This window comes from Umbelopsis ramanniana (assembly GCF_025399195.1).
Source record: "Umbelopsis ramanniana AG unplaced genomic scaffold K450scaffold_35, whole genome shotgun sequence".
Classification (NCBI taxonomy): Eukaryota; Fungi; Mucoromycota; class Umbelopsidomycetes; order Umbelopsidales; family Umbelopsidaceae; genus Umbelopsis; species Umbelopsis ramanniana.
Genome location: NW_026252121.1, coordinates 127,725 through 145,860, shown reverse-complemented (window position 1 = coordinate 145,860; position 18,136 = coordinate 127,725). Strand labels below are relative to the sequence as shown.

Here is an 18,136-nt window from a genome sequence, read left to right as displayed (position 1 = left end):
TATGTCTGGTCAGCCACCACTTCAACGCTTCTTTTAGCTCGTTTTATTTAATGACCTGGTTCCATACATACCGCGAAAACCGGTATGGATGAGAGGCTAGACACGAAAAGGCGCTACTCTGTTGACAGGCCAATAACGTCTCTCTAAGTAAAGTGTAAGTTCACCACGGGTATTTCGTTAACAGTCGGTCACACAATTCACATGAAGTGGGATTTAATGATATGAAGTTTATAACAGATATAATGAACTAGAACCGATATAGAGGGCAGCACAAACGTGCTTCCAGTGGGGGGTATTTATCTACGTTCATGCTCATGTTCGTAGTACTTCTCAACATTCTCTTGAGCGTGACGCTTAGCCTTCTCGCGATCTAGGTGGTTTAGTCCCTTGGTTTCAATACTACACAAATAGTTAATTCAGACTGTTTGAACCCCTTGGTCATCTTTTCTCCTTGAACTTACAGCTTGTCGATCTCAGCGCCAGCAAAACCAGCGAGCAATTGCTTTGCCAAGGCATGGTTAGCAGGCTTACCATCGCGTTTGTTCTTGTCTTCCCAGGCCTTGACGGCAGCGAAGGAAGCTAAAGTAAGAGTGACGGATAAGTTTCTAGACTGTTCCTTGAGATGCGAGCGGGGTTTGGCTACACTTACCGGCACCAGCAATCAATTCGTGAGACAAGTGACCTTTGTGTTCGTGGCCAGCATTAGCAACTTCTTGATGATGTCCTTGGAAGTTATCGAGAAAACCCATGTTTAGATGTGTGAGAGAGTATGTGTTGCTGAAGTGTTGGCTATGAAGGTAAAATTTATAGTTGCCTGAAGTCGGAGTTAATTTAAACTTGCCCTAGCCCTGCCCGCTGAGCCACCTTGGCATCTTTACCCCTTTATTGCAGTACGGGCCATTTTGCCTTTTTACATTACGGGGTGACGTAAACGGTCAATGAGATAGGGAAATAGAAAAGACTGAAACTCCATAACACGGCGAAAATGGCGTGGAATAGTCATGTAGAGTACATCATAAATGCAGCTATTATCAGTGCTGAAAGGTGTACTGCTTCTGCTCCCAGCGTCAATCATTGAAGTATCTCGTCTATTTAACGCGTAACGGAGAGATCCCACTTCCTACGGTTAGACCAGAATACTAAGTCCTTAGAGTTTCTTGCAGTGTAGCAAACGCCTGGCATCCTTCAGCAAGTAACCCTTACAAACTGTGTGCGAGCTGGTTCATTCTGCATCATCTTTAGTGCAGGGCGGTTTATCATGTTTTAAGCTCCGTTCAGTCATCAACAGCAGTCCAACTTTTGCCCTTTCCATTCCAGAACTGCGTACACACTTTGTATTCATGACCTTTTCACCAGAACTATTCCTGAGGCGAAGGTTTACGTATGGAAAGAACCACACTATTGACACAGCCAAGAGTAACTATAATTATCTTTCACTGTCAATACTCAGCTCTTACTGAGTCCGCCTTTCCACTGCAGGCAAGCTATGCAGCTACAGCAGTAACCTTTACAGCCAGCGATACCGATCGCATTCCCCGACAGCAGAGAGTTGTTGCCTTTGATTTATTACGTGGACTCTTGATGATACTTCAATCAATTGATCGTAAGCTGCGTTTCGATTTGCCGGTTTTCACCAAGGACTTTGCTCTAAATATTCCATGAATAGATGGTAGACTGTTCTTCACACCATTAGACCGTGAATTCGAATCATGGTACACACTTCCGAAGTACAATACAACCACATTGCTTTTGCGCATTGTATCCCACCCTTGCGCTCCTGGGTTTGCTATGCTGATGGGTGTGAGTAAAAACGCCGTCGTAGTACAAATTTTCGCCTGCAACTGATATTACCCGCCACATCAGATAGGTCTTGTCTATTTTGTTCGCTCCAGGAAGGCTCTGGGATGGAGCGATGGTCGTATACTTTATCACTCGTTCGTGAGAGGTTCCATTTTGGTTGCTATCAATATTTGGCAAACATGGCGGCGAGACATATCTTCAGGCGATGAAACTCATGGTATGTTGTAGAAAGGAAAAGGGTACAGACATCTCAATACCATACAAACTAGATTCCTATTCAAAGGGCTATTCCGATTGACTGTGCTGCATGCACTTGGAATCAATTATATTTGCTCCACTGCTGTCCTGCTCTGGTCCTTGCATCTTTATATGTACTTGGTTCGCCGCCTTGGCCGGTACGATACCTCCGATACAAAGATCGCAAATCAAGCCAACGTGATCCAGGTTTCTATAATACTCAGCTTGGCGTTTGTGTTCATGGTTTTTAACTTGCTGGTAGTTCCCCTGCCTGTGCCTGAGGGCATTGTGCCAGGCTACGGCTGGTGGCGATATTTGATGTATCTCCCTGGCACATCACAATTCTTTTTTTCCATGTATCCTTCTCTAACTTGGCTTGGTATGACGATATACGGCTGCGCATTAGGACTTATTATGATTAAGTGGAAAAGGAGTAATTCGGGGTATGCAAAGTGGAATATGGTAAGTTGGTGTCATGACAGAAATGCAATTGAACCAGCCTGAAAGGATAACAGTGACAAAATCTATTTACCATGACCGTTTCATTGTGATAAAGGTGCTTTCAGGAGGCTGGGTCATGCTGTTTCCGTTGGTTCGAGCTGTAGGGGGATTTGGAAACATCAATCCATCGCTTGTTGGAACAGACACTTCCAAAAGTTATCCGTTTCTTTCAAGTTGGAATGCCTTCTTCAATACCATAAAGTATCCCCCGGACCTCGCGTTTTCTTCGCTCTTTCTGGCCATCAATCATATGTACCTTTCGGTCTTCTTCCTCCTGCCGACCGAGGTCAATACCACTAAGTTCTATATGGCATCGCTGCTGGATGGCCCGTTAATGGATTTTGGACGGTCGGCTCTCTTCTTTTACGTCACCCATTTTCTTGTGTTTTCCAATTCAGCCGATGCACTAGGCTACTTCTTTCCCAACCTCAAAAATCCAAATGACCATCTGGACTTGAATCTTTGGCAATTTCTTCTAGTATGGCTTGCTTTGCTGTGCTTGTTATGGTGGATGTGCAGGTTATATGCTCGTTTCAAAGAGAGGCAACAACCCGACTCTATTTTCCGATTTTTTTGACCAACAAAACAGTGCTTCTATACACAAAAAATCACAGTTCTACACCCGTCTGTAAAGTTAGGCTTGAGAAGAGTACATTGTATATTAAATATATAATTAAATTATGGGTGATTGATGTAAGAGTTACTGCCATTAGGGCATTCTTATTTTACGCTTCTTCAGTTTCTTGTATGAGTTCGAGTTCCTCTTTAGTAAGCTGGACATGACCGGTGGCAAATCCCAATAGAGTAGAAGCTCCCATCAATGCAATGATTGCATAAAATACGTAACGTAAAGCATCAACATTCGCATCGGCAATAGCATTTTTAGTTGCATCTGAGAGGGTTGACAAGATGGATTGGTTTTGAACCAATGCTGCAGCCACGATAGTTTCGCTAACATCTGGTACATCCTCGGGAAGCGTCTTGAGCAATGCATTGTTGAACACTGTGCCAAAAACAGTAACGCCGATGGCTCCTCCGAGGGAACGGCAGAAACTGATCAGTCCTGTAGTTACCGGTAGATCTTCCTTGCGACTGGCAGCTTGAGCGCTGATAATGATACCTTGTAGGAACCAACCCAAACCAAATCCACAGACAATCAGAAATCCAATCTGTGTGCCAACGTTGGAATCACGAGTCCAAAGAGTCATCAATCCGGCACCAGTAGTTGCTAATACACCTCCCAAACATATGACGGGACGGTATACCAAGAAAACATTAATTACCACACCAGCAGTGACGCTGGAAATGATAATAGTTACCATGAAGGGAATAAACTTGACACCAGCTATAGTTGCAGAGTTGCCCATTCCTTCTTGGAATAAAATGGGTACATAGTACATTATCCCCAAGATGCACATTCCAGATAAGATACTTGCTGCAAAAATCAACGGAGGATTGCGGTGGACGGTAAAGATGTGAGCTGGCATGAGAGGTTCCTTAGAGTACTTCCACTGTACAAGGACGAAGACGACAAATAGGATGCCGAAAACACAAAAGAGACTTATGATAACGGCCGAATTCCAGGGATAGGTGCTGCCACCCCATGAAAGAGGAAGCAAAAAGGCAACAACCCATCCTAGAAGTAGAAGAGTACCTAGATAGTCGATGCGAGCAAATCTTTCTTTCCATGTTGTGTCTGGTGCCGGTTGATGGCGAAGCACAGAAGTGACGGCAATAGCAGCCACAGCACCAATTGGAAGATTGATATAAAAAGCCCAGCGCCAGTTAAGATGATCGGTGAATGCTCCTCCGATAAGAGGTCCAATGGTAGTGCCAACCATATAAGCGGCTCCAAGGATACCTTGGTATAGACTTCTATCTTGAATAGGGCAAACCACAGCTATGATAATTTGACACATAGATTGCATACCGGCACCTCCAATACCTGCAATGGCTCTACCGATAATGAGCATAACAATACCGGTTGACAATGCGCAAATCAAACTACCCACAAGGAAGAAAAACATGGCAAAGAGAATCATGATTTTATAACCAAAGATGGTTGAGCATTTGCCATATAAGCCTTGAAACGCCGTTGATGTGATGAGAAACGCTGATCCAACCCACGAGATGTCTGCGAGAGCATTAAAGTCTGATGCGATGCGGGGTAATGCTACGGTAACAATAGTCTGATCCAGAGAGGCCATGAAAAGGCAAAGACACAGAGAGAGACATAAAGGAATTAGAATTCGTTTAGGTAGATGGCTAGTGTCCATCTGTCCCTGATGCAAAATGCCTTCAGGGTTTTCTATGTCTTGATCTGGCGCATTTGTGTCTTGTTCTGTCTTTGGTAGATCTATCTCTAGTAGCTCTACAGTAGCTTGTGTGCTTGAAAGAGGTGTTGATGTGCTGGAAGCGCAGAGAACTGTATTATATATATGTGTTTCCAAAGTAATTTACCTCATCTATTATACGATCAATAAAAATGTGATTGAATGGTCCAGTTCATCAGATACAAATATGGCAAAAATAACGTTTCATTTATATCTTCGATGCTATACTTTTCGGTGTTCAAATTCTGCTTTTATGCGCCGGGCGGAGATCACATATTTGAGCTCGACCGTGATCCCAGATCAGCCTGGCTTCTCATTACTTCCGAAATACATCCTGTGGTATGGCATATCTACTTAACGACAGATACTTGTATGCCTCATGAACACACGTATTGTATGTTGTGAGGCTAATGAAACGCTTTTTATACAATACTTTGATTTTTTGTTAGTAAAACAGTAGCTAAAACGCATTGCTGGATAGTAGCATGACGTGCATTTTTTTCGCTATCGAAGTCAAGACCAATAAGACTTACATTATGGAGCGCAGAGTCGAGCGTTACAATTTGGTATAATCAATTACAGTTGTAAACTCAAAACCATCGCATTTCCGGTTCGGCGCAGATTTCCGGTGCGCCGAACGCTCCTCAAGAGTTTATTTCCTAGCTCAGTATAAATGGGACAGACAAAGAATGGTTATTTTACTCTGTTACTATCCACGTTTCCCAGGGGAAAAGTTCGCGGCATGTTAGAAAACAGAAACGGTAAACGAATGCTTTGTTTGGTTGAAATGATCTGCAATGCTCAAACCCGTTGATACAATATATTTTGGGTGTATTTATTTGAAAAAAAAAAGTTATCGCAAAGACTTTAGTATTTGTCTGATATTTCAATAAGATGTTCATCCCAAATTCTACAATGCTTCTTTCCAATTTGTCATCTCTAGTAATTTGCCATTTATGGAAACTTTTACCTAACTGACTCGAACAAATTCTTTATCCCGTCGAAGTCTAAGGGATCAATGGAATATTGATTCGAAGAACGCGTCTCTAATATAATTTTTTTACATTGAACGCAGAACATGCTAATCCTCAACCGGTACTTTCTGTGTGGGTGGGTAAATGGAAGGTCTTTATCATGGAACCGGACGATGGCGCGTTCTCGTTCATATATTGATGTTACTAATTAGCTGTAATGGTAAACTTAAGTGAACGCTCCATACACTTTGACAATTCTGCACGATTGGTCCCAATCAGCCCAATTTTAGCGTTTATTATTCAGTGTTTATTATTCACAGGGTGCAATTTCTTTTTAGTCCTGTCCCTATATACACATTAATACGCACTACCTTGGTCGGTCAATCATCTTCCTGCTCATCGGCATATGTCGTTCTATCCCGCGCTAGCTTGATGCTTCTTTATAGTAGTCTAAATTTTAAGAATGCTCGAATTGACGGTTCTAGGATGGTCTTTCAACCATGAGAGCATACGTGCCTATCACTGTAGCATACCCTAAACAAGCTTTGTGAATTGTATAGATAAGCCATTTCTAACTTTAATCTGCATCCTATCTATAATACGGTCCGTGAGACAGATGCTTATAAAAAAGCATTGTCTATCTAATTGCTACGAATTCATAGTGCACAGCCGTGTCTGTCCATGCAGTATGAGAGGTGTTTGTCATCCGTCGGCCCAATGAACAGTGTGAAACTGTCTCCGGATAAATGTCCTCCGGATGACCTAAGCCTACGCACTCAAACGCAATATTATAAATTCACGGAATTTGAAAATTTTATCGGTTGTTCCTCCCTTCTTGACAAATGGATACTACAAGGCTGTTGTCGTCGCAAAAGGTAGTCAGTTAGCACCATTGGATTCATTCCATCGCACCAAATAAAGTCCCACTAAAACGTTGATGTTGTTCACTTAACAGCCTACCAACTACGATGCGGTTGCTGTCAGGATTGGAGATTCACTACCGGCTGTTCGACCGCAGCGAGTTGTCGCCTTGGACTTGCTTCGTGGCCTGTTGATGGTATTGCAGTCCATCGATCGTTAGTATTTGTAGATGAATCCAGAAAGCTCGATGCGTAGCCTTGACTCACACCAATCTTTCCACAGACGCAAAAGCCGCCTTCACAACTTGGTACGGCCCACACGAGTGTTGGTACGAACTACCTTCCTACGACGAAGCCTGGCAGTTCATCCTACGACTCATGACACATCCCTGCGCTCCTGGATTTGCCATGCTGATGGGAGTAGGTGTTAATCAACATCAGTATTTTCATCGAGAATAGTAAATGTTAACCTTTCGTCGACGGGATAGATAGGTGTGACGTACTTTGTTCGCTCTCGAAAGGCATTGGAATGGAGTGACGGCAAATTGCTTTGGCATTTCTTTGTACGTGGCTCGGTCCTTGTATTGATCAATCTATTCCAGTCCTGGGGAATGGGAAAAAGTTTTGGCAACGATCAAAGTATGTCCCGGTCATCGACCATGAGATTTTTCCCATTATACGTTAATCTAACCCTGGTGTTCCCTTTTTTATTTTTCAAAGTTCATTTTGCAACCACTGTGTTACATGCTCTAGGTGTCAACTTTTTCTCCTCTGCTGTAATTCTCATCGCATCCAACCACCTTTACTCTCTCATCAAGCGTTCATTGAGTCGTCGCGATGAAATCAACATTGATGCCACATCCAAAGCCGACAAACGTGCCAATGATATTCGTATCCTTATCATTTTTGAATTAGCAGCGGCTTTCATGATCTTGAATTTGTTTATTGTGCCCGCAGTCTCGGCGAAGGATGGTGTCATTGAAGGTTACGGCTGGTGGAGATACTTTGTGTATCTTCCTGGATTGGCTAGCTTTTTCATATCCCTATACCCTGCTGTCAATTGGCTTGGACTGACACTCTATGGTGTTGGCTTTGGCTTACTTATGATCCGAGATAAGCGTGATAATCGTCAGAATGCAAAGTTCAACACGGTAAGTGTATCACCACTTTTAATATCACTTTGTAGTGCGATATACGTTTCCTAATATCATATTCAAAAAGCTTTTTGCACTGGGATGGTTCATATTCTTCTTGATAATTCGTTTTATTGGTGGATTCGGCAACATCAACCCATTCTTAGTTGGAGAATCAGGTGTAGCAACTGCCGCTGGAAACCCTTTCCTTACAAACTGGATTACCTTCTTTAATACCATCAAGTATCCTCCGGATCTTGCCTACACCGCCCTTTTCCTCACTGTTAATCATCTCTTGCTTACCGCTTTCTTCTTGGTCCCCACTGGACCTGATGCCAACAAGTATGTGAGTGCCATCATTACTAATGGTCCTCTCCTTGACTTTGGTCGATCCGCTCTGTTCTTCTACGTCCTTCATTTCTACCTTTACTTTGGATCCGCCGGACTCATCGGCATGCTTTTCCCTGATCTTAAGAGTCCCAAGGGTACACTGGCTATGAATGGATGGCAATTCTTTATCACCTGGTCCATTGGTCTTATTATCTTATGGGTGCTGTGCAAGCGCTACGCTAGATTCAAAGCTTCGCGCGGCCCGGACTCTATCTTCCGATTCTTTTAGATGATACAAACTGTATTCACCGTAGACGGTGTCATGAATAATGAAATAAATTCAACTACTATTTTTTTTAAAAGGAAAAGGAGCTTCATGTCATACATTTTGGGAAAATGCTTAAATTTCCCCAAACCCGAATCAATTGAATGAAAAAAGTCGTCCTGGACGGCCATTGAAATTTTTTTTTTATTGCTACACTTTTCTTTCAAGACGATCTAACTGTGTTGCAATGGGCAAACAAACTCATAAGAAAAAGGCCGGCAAGCGAGCAAATCCTTTAGCAACCTCGCAGGTTCCGAATGGAATGGCCGAGATTGTTCCGAAGGAGGAAGAGATTATTCCCATTTTGCAGAAGGTGAGTTACAATGGCTCGAGTATGTTTTCGAGGGCATTGCGTCTTGGGATTGACACGATCACTCTAGCTCTCTTCTTCTAGTGGAGGTGATAGAGCGTGGGCAACAGCCGGTATCTCAAACTTGCTGGTAGCGAATGCTCCCACACGAAAACTGCTTCTCTCGAAAGGCGTCGCTACTCTCTTGATCGAACGACTCACCGATCCAGAGTACGCCGTCGTTCAAGAGGCACTGGGCGCACTGAGGTAAAGAAAAGTACACTGAATTAGTGGGGTGTATTCGAATGCTATGTTGACATTGGTTTGAATTTTTTTTTACGTAGAAATTTAACGGTAGTGGATGATACTATAGCGCCAACCCTGTTCGCAGGAGATATTTTGACTCCCATTTCATCGTTGATCCCCAAGGTACCGTGTCATGTGGTGAAGATGTAGACAATTGAATAGTAGTATTTAACGTCGCTGTGTAGGTGTCTACTGTCATCCATAAGGTGTTGACAGACGAACCTGTTGTAGATGAGGAAGACAAGGAGATGCGCAAAGGAATTTGGGATTTCGCAGAAAACTTGATTTCTATCATGTGGAGTTTGAGGTTAGTATTGGCTGCGTCAAGGCAGTGCCAGTATATTGTTGGAAAGTCGAACAGTTTCTCATTAGCTTTTTCCCAGTGAGGCATCCGAGAACCATCTCAAATCCATCAACAGACTTAACATCATTACATTTTTGACCTCATTCATGACTTCGGCTGATAAGTGCCCACTCAAGGTAGTCGTTGCAGCTGGTAAGTTTTTTCAATTTTGAATTGACCAATGTGGATCAGCATAAATGACTAATTTGTCCAATGTAATCCAGGTCAATGTTTGAACACACTTACTGATGACAATAAGGACATCTACATTGAATTTCAAAATCACCCTGAATACATTGACATGCTCGTATCCATCGTGAAGAACTTGACAGATGAGGACAAAATTCTTGTGCGAATACTTGCTTGTGGTATGTACCTCAAAGAGTAGTTCCTTTACGATCAGTCGGAAACCGAAGCTGATTTGTCTCTTCATTTATAGCTACACTACTTAATGTTCGCGAGGCGGTGCAATCCACTGGATCATGGGACGAAGAAAGTGATCCAATTGCAGAGATGAACAAGTCTATATTACCTATTCTTGTGGAAGCTTTGAATTTCGACATAGAGAAGGCTTCTGAAGAATGCATTCAGGCTGTTAACAGTGGGGTAAGTTTGGCATAACTTTGGTTTAATATAACGTATTAAGGAAGCCGACGGCATCGCTCACATCGACTCTTCTAGAACTTGACCAAGGATGATCAGACTGGTGAAATATCTGCCAAGCCTAAGCAACCGCTGACAAACGAGGATGTAAGTGCAACAGCAGTGAAGCTGACGTGTGTCAATTCGACTTTAACCTAGGATGTTAACTCGAATTGTTTCATAAATAGGAATTGGTGCAAAAGGTTCAAGAGCGTCTCACTACCCTCCAATTGGCATTAGAGTTGATCTCCAACATTTGTATACAAGATAATACCGAAGACGATGGATGGGAAGATGGTGATGCAACCATGGAAGACGATGAGGAGGTGACTGAGGAAGCACTTAATGGCGGCGATGATGACCTTGATGAATCTATTTTGGAAGACATGGCAGCTACTGGCGAGACCTCCACTACAGCTGATCTCGCACTCCTCAAGAACAACCCTATTCTGCACATGTTGATTCACCAGGTGTTCCCTCAATTGATCAAATTGGGTACCACCACCAAGATATCCTATCCTCCTCAAGAAACCCCTGCCAAATATGCACCACAGAGTATTGAAAGCAGCATCATCAATGCCTTCTCCAACACTCATTTGCGCGCCATCGAATGTTTGAACAACTTTTTATTGACCATGAATGATCTGCCTTCCAAGTTTTGGTTTAAGGAAAAGAAGGAAGATGCTCAGAATGCTTGGATTTGGTTATTCCAAACTGCTGGCGGCGTTGCAGGATCCGGTGTTGCGGTGGGAGACGAAGAGCCTGGTCAAGAGCTTCGTGGCGCTGTACTTGAAGCAATTGTTGGATGTCTGTGGGCTCTTGCCCGTGGACTTGGCCAAGATATTGTAAGTCATTTTCGAAGGGATGTGTGCGGGGCCCATTTTATCTCAGTCTCTAATTATGGTCATAGGTCTTACAAGGTTTCCACGTACCTGCCCTCCAAGGTGCTTATAACTCCTGTGCTCGTGATTCACTACGCGTCAAGTGTGTGGGAACTCTCGGTGTGATCGCGATGCGACAAGGTGATATTGAAAACAACAAGGTGAGCAAAGGAAAAAAAAAAAAAAAGCATGAACCTTTTATTTGGATTCGATCTGATCCCATGGCATTGATCATTATAGAACATTGGAGATTTCTTTATCAAGGCATTGAAAGAACTGCCTCCCAAGGGCTCAACCACCACCGATGCAGCCACCGAAATATTAAACGCCCTTTTCGACGTCTATGGCGATTGTGCATTTGACTATGACTTGCCTGTCTTTGTCAACGGCGGCTATTTATCTGCCCTAAAATCCGTATTGCCGGCGTATAAGAATGTCGTCAAAGCTACGGACAAGCGGAAGTTCCGGGACCTTCGTCTTCGTGCCGACGAAGCACTTGGCAACCTTAATGCATTCATCCGCTACAAGACGGATGAAAGAAAATAGATCGACCTCATATTGTAATTTTGCTCTTATTCCATTTTCCCCCTTAAATCAACAATATAAAAAATAAAAGTATGCATCCCCCATTATCGTATTACCATGTCAATTATGTCACCTGGTGGGTTAGGAACGGCTTGTCTTACGTCCATTTTTTAAACGGCTTTTTGGGATTTATTAATCAAAAGATTTTATGAGAATGTTAACATCCTGTCAGTGGTGTATGATGATGGTTATGAGCTTTCCTTTTTTTATAATAAAAAAAATAGCTACAAAGAAACAAGGAGAAGAAAAGAACAGAACATGGTGTGGAGATAAAATAAATGGTAAAGTGAAACGCGTTACCGTACTGAATTGTCCCCTGCAAAAAAGCCAAGTGAAGAGCTCGACTGCGGAGGTTCGTGGGATGCGGAATCATGTACAAGGTGTGCGACTCAAGGCTAGGAAGTAACGCAAGCAAAACGTGAACAGAAAGTATGATTAAAAAGCAAAAAAAGAAAACGGCGTGTAAACCAGCACAACGGAGGTAAATGCCAGGCCTGCCATGGCATACGAAAAGGAGAACCAGAGAAAAAGCGACATAGGCAAATGGATTAAAAACTTATGACAGTCCATGTTAGGCGGGCGGTCGGGCAGTTGAGACCTTTTTTTTTTTTCTTTTTTCTTTTGTTGGGTGGTAGCGCGGAGGGGCTCAAACGTCTACTATGCGCTTGACACGATTGCAGTCGTCCAGGTGCTCGCCGCGATACTTGATCACGTATTCTCCGTTCTTCTTGAAGGTGACAGTCTTATTCACCGGGCAACCCTAAAGGCCGGTCATTTTTTTTAGATTGCTGTTTGAACACAGTGTTGGTTTTTGGCCCCACAAACCCGTACCACCTGGGTCTGCGGTTATGTCCGTCTGGGATGACTTACCTTGGAGCTGTTGGAACATTTGTAGTATATACTTTTTTCGCCGCTACCTTTATGAACGGTGTTACCTGGTAGTAAAATATGTCAATACCGCTTTTCCCTTTTGTCTGGTATAACCAAGGTACAAAGTAAGATTGAACCTTACCATTGTTTTTCCAAAGATACTCATCGTTGTACGGAAAGTCACGAGTTTCTACGACCTTGGTAATCGATTGCATTTCTCTTCGTTTTCGTTGTCGTTTGCCTGCTTCCTGCGCTGATGATGACGCATTTGCGTCCGACGAATGGTCCGCCGGCGGACTCACTGGGTGATGAGAGGATGTTCTATGAGAAGAATTTTAGTTATTAATGGGGTAATTGTACGGATGTGCGGAGGCCCAACATTTGACGGAAAAATTCGTTTTTTAGAAGGCCAACTGGGAACAATCTCAAAGTTTAAAGCCACACAGATATTTTTTCCCTCTTCTCTGTTCGTCACTGTGCTACAATCTGATATCGATCTATTAAATCCCACCGCCTAAAAAAAGATGTTTTTTTCTTACCCAATTGCTTGGTCCATAGATAATCTTCGACGTTTCAAATCATTCTCAGAACTACTGCTTTCATGTCGAAGATTAGGGGAGTTATATCGGAACGGTGGTAGTTCAACTGCACTATGACGTCTGTACTCCAGGTGCCTTGGTCCTGGGGTATGTTCACGGCTGGTTGAATACGTTCGCGGAGGAGGTGAAGGCTGCAAACGGCCATAAGGAGATAGTGTTGGTGTGTGGGTAGGCGTGTGAGCGAGCGCTTCCTGGTTTTGTAGATGGGCAGGTGAAGTAGTGCCAGACGACTTGGGCGTGGTGTCGTTGGTGTCAACATGATACGGGTGAACTGTATCGGATGACTTGAATCGTATGGGTCGCAGGGCTAAGCCATGTAGACCTTGACTGTCGCGTTGTTGCATGTAAAGATCGATTTCTTTTGCGCGTAGCTTGGCTTCTTCAGCCCTTCGTTTATCTTCTTCCACTTTGCTTTGTAAGATCAATTGTAGAAGTTCAGGCTTGTCTCGAAACTGGTGTACCACATCCTGTAGCGCAAACGAACTGGACTGCTGCGTGTATGGGGTATGTTGTGGCGTAGTACTCTCTCCAAGAGGGTCTACATATAACGGTGCTCGGTAGGGCTGACTCGTTGCGGCTGGTTCTGAAAGCATTGGTGAAGAAATCAAATTAGGCGGCAACACTATCGAAGATGAATCCCGATGAAGAGCCGTGGTCGAGTAAGGGTGGAAGCCATTGACCATAGGTGATGTGGCTCTTATGTATATTGAAAGGAAAGGAAATATGTATACAAAAAAAAAGAGAGAAAGACGATTAAAGAAGTAGAAAGAAAATTGTATGGGCCAATGCAGAGGTCTTCAGTACCGTCCAAAGACCGTACTGGAGAATACGTAAAAGAGAAAGAAAGGGTTACAAGAGGAAGCGAAAAGGAAAAAACCCTAAATAAAAAAACTCAGTGCCCGTAAATAAAGAATCAAGCATCCCTAATCCGGCGAAGGGATCCCAAAGGAGAATTTCGGGATGATGGGGTTTATGAGGATGACTAGCTTATTTGAAGTAAGAAAAGTGCGGTGGATAGAGAAATGAACGCTACAGGATACCCTATCGTGCTGATAAAGACCTCTTCACAGGCTTTCAAGGCACTTTTTTCCCTCGATGTTCGAGTCTTTTTCAGTCTGCATCACCCCACGGGGTGAGTTGAGTGACTACCTATTTTTATTTTGTGTTATTTTTTTTGGTGGGCCCAATGGCAGCCTGTGACATCAGTTCACAACTTTAGTATTATGGGAGAATTCATTGATGCGGCAGGATCTCTTGATGTTACTATTACTTGATCCAGCGTGATTTGTCTTCAGAAAATGGTCTAGTATGGTTTCTTGTTATGTTGTTTTTAATTTTTTTTTTGGTTTGACATGGGCTGCACTACAACCCGCCTCCGTCTGCCGGCACATTTTGTTATCGGACTTTGCTCAGTGTCATCGTGAGAACATTGTTGCCAAGCTCCATATTTTTCAATACGAACTATGACCGAGAGAGGCTTCTTGAGAACATTGAAGGGAGTGTACCAATGCAGAAAGGTGTCGTGATCTCAGTAAAGAAGAGGGCGTTTGACCAAGGCCATTGTGACAGAACGCCGTTCCAATATCTCACCGGTCTGTGGACCTATTGGCTACCCGCTTTCCGCTGAATGGCTCTCTCACAGACTCACACACTTATGCTTCTTGATCCCACTTAGAAATATGAAATCTTTGCCGTATTCACATGTAATTATTTTTTCCACCCTATTACTAATGAGTCATTTTCAATGCGGTCGTCGCCCAATACTAATAGTGACGCTTTTCAGCACGGATTAGAAATTTCAATCGGCTCATGCTATTTCTCAGTCATGCTATGAAATGTTGTGGGGTAATTCGATAAGCAATAGCAAAGGAAAAAATAAAATAAACGGCGGCGGCGGGTAAAGGAATTTTGGTGCGATCCTAACATCGGTCGGCGTCTTTTTTTTTTTTATGTGGTGGCTCACTTCAGGGTCCAGTCGGTGTTCAACTCAGCTTCCTTTCCAGCACATCACAAACTCTGGGTTTCTCAGGCTTTATGTTGTACGGTAAATTGTCATTCATTTAAGCAATGGGCCGCTGATATTTTATTTCTTGAATGTGTTTTTCTCACCGGTCTACACATAAAACGATACAGCTGAGCAACATGGGAATTACCCAACCACTCGATATGGAAGTGACTTTGTACCCGGTAGATTGCAAGGCATTTAGCCGAACTGCAGCCTGAAGTTTGGGTTGATATTCTATGGTCTGATAGCCTAAGGTCTTTAACACCTTTCTAAGCTTCGGTCCTATAGGGCTAGAGCTGCCACTGCGAGCCATAGCTTGTTCTAAAGTAAGTCCACGATCTTGCATATACCGCATTAAAAAATCAGCCGAATCACCATACATAGCATAATCTACGTGGGAGATCGAGGAACCTGACTGGAACGGAGATAATCCCGTCTCGAGCACAAGCATTGCTGAGCTGTCATTGGGTGCAACAAAGCCAAGTGATTTAGCCTTTGTACCAAGTTCATACATAGCTTTCGCTTCATCCCATAGTCCCGTTTGTTGTAACCCCTCCACCAGCGGTATTGCCCGTTGGAGTCTATATCTATTGAATTTTCGTGCGATATTACTAGTGTGTTGCATATCGGATAGGCGAACCAGGTACTGATCAAAAACGCTCTCTAGTGCTGACGTGAAAACGAAGTCTCCATTGGTTTCGTTGATGCCTACTAGTCGCTCGCCTTGTACAAGCGGTGACAAATCTGGTATGAGTGCATCCCAGCCTACAGGCTCTTGCCAGTTGGAATAAAAGCCTAATCCATGGATGAATTCATGCTGAAATGTGGAGAAGGATTCAGGTTAGATTCCAATATCAGGTACCATGTAACCAGGCACCCCCACCCCCCTTTTTTTCCATACCAAGATCACAAACAAAAAATCAGATTGATCACCTTCTATTGGTCCATCATCCTACATAGCATCGATTCAATCAGTCATTCATGATTCGGTCAGTAAGCTCAGAACTTATGCCCTTACCTCAAACCAAAATGGTGCCTCCGCGTTGAACAAACTGACAATATCATACTGTGCAAAAGCTGGAGGAGAATTGAGTTCCATTTGCTTCACCAGTGCTTGTGGGTACAATCGAAAAACGCCATCTCCTTTTGCTATGGCCACTGTGCGGGCAGGGTATGAGCCGCCTAGGGTGACTAAATTGCCCTTGGGACATTCTCCTAAAGTGCGACAGAAAGGCACATAGGTTGCATTAACCATGATTGGCGTGGTGAATGTAATAGCTTGCGATATGATACTGCCTGCCCGCTCAAACGCTTGTCGAGCTCGTTGACAGGTGTGATTACTCGCATAGCATGTAAAATCAATTTTAAAGCCACTCGCGTCCGTGCTACGTTTTGCTAGAGGGGTTCGGGAATTTTCTGTTTCCGTCGCTGGACAGTGCACGAGCTGCTTGATGGATGGATTGAGAGGATGGTGATGATCGAAACATATAGTACTTGAAACATAAATGAAAATAAAAGTTATTGTATAAAGAATTATGCTGAGCGTATGCATGGTATGTTCGAGCTCTTTGATGCTGCAGGGTGGATTATATGACCTGGGAAACTAAATAGCAAAATGTTGTTTGCTTTAGCTTGGTAGTAATTAGGCTCGTTGCAAAGAAGAGAAGGAAAGAAGATGATCGGAGACTTCTAAATATCATTTTGGGTGGACCAGATGTTCAGGCAACGACTAGCCATAGCCTGTCACTCGGAACCTTTCCATTGGGGCTTTGACCCTTCATTATACATGTTTGTTGATCTATCCAATACAGCCAATATCAAACAAAAACTCGTGACGAATGGACGATAGTAAATACAGAGACTCTGCTTCGAATATCCACCTAACGTCCGTATATTGCATTTTTTATACTGAAGGTTTATTTTGGGTTTGAATAGATAATGGGACGGTATCTATGCAGCGGTGTTTTTGAGCTGTTCCTCCTCAATCTTGTCCTCCTTCTTACCAAGGCTGCAGAAAAAAAATAAATTAGTTCAATATCCATGAAGTGGTGACACTTGGTTACTGTGAGTAGGAGACAAACTGCAACAGGTGCCTTTCTGTTGCTTTTCACTGGCCATATATTGACGGACAACATGATACTTACTGGTTATACTGGATGAAACGATAACCTTGAACAAGTTGTGCAACTTCGTTAGTAGCGTGGCATGCGAACAACAAATAGTTCTGTGGTCGGACAGCCAAGGCGAAGCGCATGAAGAGGGCAGAGTATACACAGAGTGCTAAAAAAAGAGAGAAAGCGGATGGTTGGTTAATCTAATTTTGATGCCATATCGTCGGTGTTGATTATCGTCTTCATTCATATCAAATCTATTTACCAGCAGTCATGTTGCCAGAGATATATTGAGGATCCTTCTTCCAGTCAGAGATGGCAGCAATAGGGATACCCCAGTTGGCGACTAATAACAAACAAGAAGAAATAAGTCCTTAATTCCTTTCTTTCATTGCTATGCCAGTAAGTTTACTCACCAGGACCCCAAAAGTGCTAATACAGACAATAGTGATAAAGAAGGAATGATTAGTATATAAAAAGGAAACCTTCAAAAGTGTTACTATAGAGATCTTGGACATACGGTGCTGATGAACGGAAACGGGTAAATGAATGAGTTAGTTTTGCTTCTTAATGCAAAGTCTGCCGAATCGAACCAATCCCGGGGTGGCATTTCTTACCTCATCAAATAGCTCTTGAACTCCTTGGAGGCCAACTTCTGGGTAATCCTGCTGGCAATAGATCCTGATGCTTGGGACATGTTGGGGTAGGTAAAAAAATGTTACGGGGGACGGGAGTGTCGACTTTTTGATGAAGCGGAAAAATCATTTTTCAGAGATCCTGCGTTCTGATTGGCTTTGCTCATAATCGCTTCCCGGCAATGAAAATCCCCTTCCCGTGGAATGGCCCATGGCATATAACGAAGGCTATTCAATCAGCGTTTCCCTATAACATACTTCATAAATGCAATGATAGTAATATAAAACCTTTCATTTGTTTACCATTCTATGGATTGTGTTGTTCGAGACGGTTTAGCTTTTTCATATTATAAACCATTGTTGACGTGCCTGAAAAA

The 18,136-nt window shown here is 43.1% G+C and overlaps 8 protein-coding genes across 8 annotated transcripts; 3 read left to right on the top strand and 5 right to left on the bottom strand.

The window, feature by feature from the left end:
- Positions 1-198: 198 nt before the first annotated feature.
- Positions 199-1,165, bottom strand: K450DRAFT_281450 (uncharacterized protein). The gene is made up of 3 exons (XM_051593397.1): positions 650-1,165; positions 462-579; positions 199-399 (listed from the first exon to the last, which is right to left on the bottom strand). Exons 1-3 carry the CDS (start codon positions 747-749, stop codon positions 297-299), a joined length of 321 nt encoding a protein of 106 aa, XP_051443783.1. The 5' UTR covers positions 750-1,165; the 3' UTR covers positions 199-296.
- A 314-nt stretch (positions 1,166-1,479) lies between these two features.
- K450DRAFT_245472 (uncharacterized protein) lies at positions 1,480-3,189 on the top strand. The gene is made up of 5 exons (XM_051589757.1): positions 1,480-1,603; positions 1,667-1,800; positions 1,864-2,017; positions 2,084-2,499; positions 2,594-3,189. Exons 1-5 carry the CDS (start codon positions 1,582-1,584, stop codon positions 3,113-3,115), a joined length of 1,248 nt encoding a protein of 415 aa, XP_051443782.1. The 5' UTR covers positions 1,480-1,581; the 3' UTR covers positions 3,116-3,189.
- K450DRAFT_245467 (uncharacterized protein) lies at positions 3,052-5,028 on the bottom strand. Its single transcript, XM_051589756.1, has one exon. The coding sequence runs from the start codon at positions 4,812-4,814 to the stop codon at positions 3,264-3,266; it is 1,551 nt and encodes a 516-aa protein (XP_051443781.1). The 5' UTR covers positions 4,815-5,028; the 3' UTR covers positions 3,052-3,263.
- A 1,648-nt stretch (positions 5,029-6,676) lies between these two features.
- On the top strand, positions 6,677-8,537 carry K450DRAFT_245466 (uncharacterized protein). The gene is made up of 6 exons (XM_051589755.1): positions 6,677-6,720; positions 6,801-6,921; positions 6,989-7,125; positions 7,194-7,344; positions 7,426-7,856; positions 7,927-8,537. Exons 1-6 carry the CDS (start codon positions 6,688-6,690, stop codon positions 8,455-8,457), a joined length of 1,404 nt encoding a protein of 467 aa, XP_051443780.1. The 5' UTR covers positions 6,677-6,687; the 3' UTR covers positions 8,458-8,537.
- A 112-nt stretch (positions 8,538-8,649) lies between these two features.
- On the top strand, positions 8,650-11,603 carry K450DRAFT_245461 (uncharacterized protein). Its single transcript, XM_051589754.1, has 12 exons — positions 8,650-8,806; positions 8,874-9,049; positions 9,127-9,211; positions 9,274-9,395; positions 9,472-9,584; positions 9,656-9,799; positions 9,871-10,037; positions 10,113-10,181; positions 10,262-10,359; positions 10,579-10,918; positions 10,984-11,115; positions 11,195-11,603. The coding sequence occupies exons 1-12, from the start codon at positions 8,681-8,683 to the stop codon at positions 11,498-11,500; spliced, it is 1,878 nt and encodes a 625-aa protein (XP_051443779.1). The 5' UTR covers positions 8,650-8,680; the 3' UTR covers positions 11,501-11,603.
- Positions 11,604-12,065: 462 nt separating this feature from the next.
- On the bottom strand, positions 12,066-13,847 carry K450DRAFT_245455 (uncharacterized protein). The gene is made up of 4 exons (XM_051589753.1): positions 12,949-13,847; positions 12,552-12,730; positions 12,410-12,474; positions 12,066-12,299 (listed from the first exon to the last, which is right to left on the bottom strand). Exons 1-4 carry the CDS (start codon positions 13,689-13,691, stop codon positions 12,186-12,188), a joined length of 1,101 nt encoding a protein of 366 aa, XP_051443778.1. The 5' UTR covers positions 13,692-13,847; the 3' UTR covers positions 12,066-12,185.
- Positions 13,848-15,050: 1,203 nt separating this feature from the next.
- K450DRAFT_245452 (uncharacterized protein) lies at positions 15,051-16,660 on the bottom strand. The gene is made up of 3 exons (XM_051589752.1): positions 16,032-16,660; positions 15,915-15,965; positions 15,051-15,830 (listed from the first exon to the last, which is right to left on the bottom strand). Exons 1-3 carry the CDS (start codon positions 16,563-16,565, stop codon positions 15,114-15,116), a joined length of 1,302 nt encoding a protein of 433 aa, XP_051443777.1. The 5' UTR covers positions 16,566-16,660; the 3' UTR covers positions 15,051-15,113.
- A 116-nt stretch (positions 16,661-16,776) lies between these two features.
- On the bottom strand, positions 16,777-17,940 carry K450DRAFT_245443 (uncharacterized protein). Its single transcript, XM_051589751.1, is given in 6 exon segments — positions 16,777-17,021; positions 17,158-17,293; positions 17,390-17,470; positions 17,541-17,556; positions 17,727-17,730; positions 17,742-17,940. 6 exon segments carry the CDS (start codon positions 17,819-17,821, stop codon positions 16,964-16,966), a joined length of 375 nt encoding a protein of 124 aa, XP_051443776.1. The 5' UTR covers positions 17,822-17,940; the 3' UTR covers positions 16,777-16,963.
- Between the last annotated feature and the right edge of the window lie 196 nt (positions 17,941-18,136).